Raw genomic sequence first — 4120 nt, 5'->3', positions numbered from 1 at the left:
CCAGCAGGGACATGAAGCCCAGCAGGGACATGAAGTCCAGCAGGGACATGTCACGACCTCTGAACTCCAGCGGCTCAGTGACGTTTTAAATTCAGCTGATTTTATGGGGAAGTTTTGATTTCCTGACTTATGACTGGTGATTTAAGATGGACTCTGATCATCAGACCGATGGGGGTCCAGAACTGAACCATGAGTCGGTTCTGGACGCAGTGGCTGAAGGAAACCTGACGTTTGGGTCAGAGAAAGGTGGAAAAGTTGTTGTCCGTTTCTGTCCTGCCTTCACAGTAAAAGTCTTGATTCCCAGTTCAAAGTTTCATAGCAGCATCTCAGTTTTACAAACAGCTCAGAACATTTTGGCATCAGAACATGAGAACCAGCAGCTTGTTGGATAATCCGTCCTGCACAGAGACAAACGCCTGATTCCAGGGAGAGAAGAGCGTCGGATCGGGAGCGAAGCTGGAACGATCCGCCGGTCAGCGCTGGGACAGAGTTGGCTGGTTGTGTTGGAGGTAGAGCGTCAGGCAGGTCATGCTCATCGTCGTGCAGAAATAAAACCACAAGCTGGAACAGAAGTACGATAGTTTTTCCATCTGGTGAAGGTGGATGGGACCGATAGAGCTTCAGAGACGAGACGGTGCTGCGCTGGTCTGGATCCGGTCCTGAAGATGTCATCAGGACTTCAGAATCCCTGCAACAGAAGAGCTGACACTGACGCGTCCAGACGGAGTTTGGGCTGCGGGTCTGGGTGAGGTTCCATACTTACGTCCCCAGTTGAAGGCGACGGCTGCAGCGATGATGGCGATTCCCCCTAAAATGGAGATGACGGACAGCACCAAGGCGTTGCGACCCAAACGGCGGGCTCCGTCCACGTTGCCCTGCTGCAGACTGTTCCGAGACTGAAGGGAAACATCGACCAGGTTCACAGGAGAAAAATATGACCAACGGTCTGCAAAGCATGTTTGGCTGTCCTTCCATGAATCCTGGGATTCATCAGCCCTTCCTTTGGGAAAGTCTTACCATCACGGAGAAAGTGAGGGCTACGATGTTGATGGGCACCAAGGGGCAGAAGCAGGACAGGATGGCCAGGATCAGGTAGTCCCTGGGTTTCGATCCGTCCCCAGTGACCTCTGTGATGGCACTGGGCTGGCGTGTGAGCGAGGGCCTCGGGGAGCCCGCCGCCAACGAGCCGGACCGGCTGCCCAAGCGAGGCCGGCCATTAATGTGGCCGCCTGGCTTAGCGTGAAACTTGGGCGACACAGAGGACACTGTGGGAGACGTTTCAGCCATGACAGGAGCGACGCCGTTACCTGGAGGGCGACAGACCAGCGCAGGACGCTCAGAGACCCGGTGGGCAAATCCTTCATACGCAGAAAAACAAGCCTGAGAGGCTGATCTCACCACTTCAGCCTCTTCCAATACTTTGTGTAAAAACTGAGCTGACCGAGCAGCCAACACAGGCTGGCGACTGTTTAGGAAGACCTGAGCGTTTCGTAAACTCAATTAGCCTCATCATTATTTTAACGGATCGTTTTACTGATGCTAATGTAAACAAACAACAGTAACGGGATATTCATGACTATCGTCTGATGTAACAAGCTCAGATGATTATTGCTCTCCATCATAACAGGACTGAGCGTGTCCTGTTATGATGGAGAGGTTAGAGTCAGAACCTAACCTCTCCATGACGATGCCCTAACTTTCATACTCAGTGATCATTTCCATGGCAACATGAACGTTTATTTACATCTGCAAAAATGAAACAAACTAAAGAAACATTTTTATGGCGGTGAATGTGAAAAATGCAAAACTCCTTGGTTTCATTAGCATGTGGTAAACATGCTTAAGGCTCTTATTTTGAAATAAAAAAGGAAACAGCTGGTTTGTCTTTCTCCTCGGGTTGACCGATGCTCCTTACACTTTAAACTAATTTATGTGGCAACATTTTATGTTAAAAGAATTAGCAATGAGAGAAAGGGATGGCTATCACTTAGCTGCTAGCGATGCTAAAGCTAGCATCTGATCAGGGCTAAACTAGACTAGTTTTTAAATATATTATTATGCAGTGGTGGAGAAAGTACTCAAAAAATGTACTTCAGTAAAAATAAAACTACCACATTAACATTTGTACTTAAGTAAAAGTAAAAAAGTCCTGGCTTTTAAAAATACTTAAGTATTAAAAGTAAAAGTACTCGCTGAATGCATTAGCTAATCGCTAATATCATTAAGTGAACCTATCATATTTAATTTTAATACATCAGAAATGTGTTATTTTAATGAACAGCCACAGATAAAGAATGTTTTTATTGAGTTTATTCTCTGTAACATAGTTTAGACTTAGATATGTGATTCTATGCATCATAATTTCAGGGATGGAAACATCTGGTCTCCTGTCCTAACATAACATAAACTTCACTTTTCTTTGCCACTAGTGGCTTTTATTTTGAAAGAAATCCAACTGGCAGAGGAGGACATGGAACCAAGGAGCCTCGTAGCAGAGTTGTAGTCTGGACCACTGAACCCAAGACCAAATCAAAACCAGCACCCCGCGCTACATGACAATAACATTTAGTGCACCTATCAAAACTGCTTCTCAAATTGATCTGAAAGATTCACTTTCCCATAAAAACACCTAGATATTAAATACTTAGAGCTGAAATAAATGTAACCAGTATCGATTCAAACTCTTCTTCATTCTGTTTTGCTTTCATCTCTGTGCCACAATACACAGAGGTCTCCTGCCATCCCTAAAAAAATAACACCCTGTGCGGTTGCCCATATTGCCAATGTCAGAAATAATAATTGTCTGCACCATTAAACATAGCAATTAACAACGCTCAACTATGAACACTGTCCAAGGCCCAATAAGCAAGAAGTAACCAAGCAGGAGGAGGCGACTGTTCTCATCCTCCCTCCTGCTGCAACGTCTGCCACCATGACAGGAGATGAAAACAAAGAGCAATGAGCATGTTCTGGTCTTACGTTGTTGTTTTATTTATTCGCCAATATATAATTTTTTAAAAAATGAAATAAAATAATAATAGCTACTGCAGTGTACGCAGAGCATCACAAGAACAAAGAACGGCTCTCAGTGAGGTTTCAGACTTTAGGACTTAGTAAAGATCCGTCCAGAAGAATCGGATCGTTCCTTCCAAGTGACGCTAAAAGGTGGACAAAGTCCCACCGTCTGTGAAAGCGAAGCGCTGCTGATCTTACATGTCGCCATATCAATATTATATATATATATATTACTGACATTAGACAGACATCTTCTCCCGCTCAGAGGAAACCACTGCGCATGTCTGGAGCTCCGCGTGCGAGTAAAGGTGGAGCCGATGGGTGACAACAGACACTACGTCACGTTATTGATAGGATTTTACGGCGCCACCTTAAATCCCTGAACTTCATATTTTAACGGAAAAATAAAACACAATGCGACTTGGATGTAACGAGTAACGAGACAGTTTAGTAGAAATGTAGTGAAGTAGAAAGTACAGATACTTACTGTAAAATGTAGTGGAGTAAAAGTAGAAAGTATCCATTATTAAATCTACTTAAGTAAAGTACAGATACACGAAAACTGTACTTAAGTACAGTAACCACTGTTATTAGAACATCTTTAGTTAAAAACTGTAGTAGTGTCTGGACTAAACCTGTATAATCTTTAGTCTGTGACCCCAGGATTGTTTTTTCCTCGTCCTGTTAGCTGGACTCATTCCTGCTTGGAAAAGATTCACAACTCGCAGGTAAAGTGTCATTTTTCATTTCACAACAAACATTGTCTGAAGACACAACTCAAAAAATATATAAGAGCCAAAAAGTTCAAAAACGTCCAGACAAGCCCCCAAATAAATCTATAAAAATTGTTTCCATCTTTCATTTCCTAGTTTGGTAGCAGAGCTTTGACCAGTAAGAGCTGATCTGTGTGGATTAGCCGCCAGTCTGACTGATAAACTCTGCAAAGCGTCTCAGGTTTTATTTTTACCAGCAGCTTATGATGAGAAATGAACTCACTGGTCTCTGTGACCTCACTGATTACTGTCAGGTGGTCGACTGATTTCTCTCTTTCTATTGGTCGGCCCTCTGATGTTTGCTGCTCTTCAGCAGCGGGCTGAGGGGCGGC

The 4120-nt window shown here is 44.0% G+C and overlaps 1 protein-coding gene across 1 annotated transcript; it reads right to left on the bottom strand.

Annotated features, from left to right (window-relative positions):
• Positions 1–6: 6 nt before the first annotated feature.
• LOC103469508 (transmembrane protein 233) lies at positions 7–4120 on the bottom strand (the record flags this gene model as incomplete). Its single annotated transcript, XM_008417221.2, has 4 exons — positions 7–688; positions 764–896; positions 1018–1307; positions 4012–4120. Coding segments are annotated over 4 exons (549 nt in total), but the record flags the coding sequence as incomplete, so codon positions are not given.

Source organism: Poecilia reticulata, linkage group LG8 (assembly GCF_000633615.1).
Source record: "Poecilia reticulata strain Guanapo linkage group LG8, Guppy_female_1.0+MT, whole genome shotgun sequence".
Classification (NCBI taxonomy): Eukaryota; Metazoa; Chordata; class Actinopteri; order Cyprinodontiformes; family Poeciliidae; genus Poecilia; species Poecilia reticulata.
Note: the sequence above shows the minus strand (reverse complement) of the source record. Positions and strands in the feature narration are given on the sequence as shown.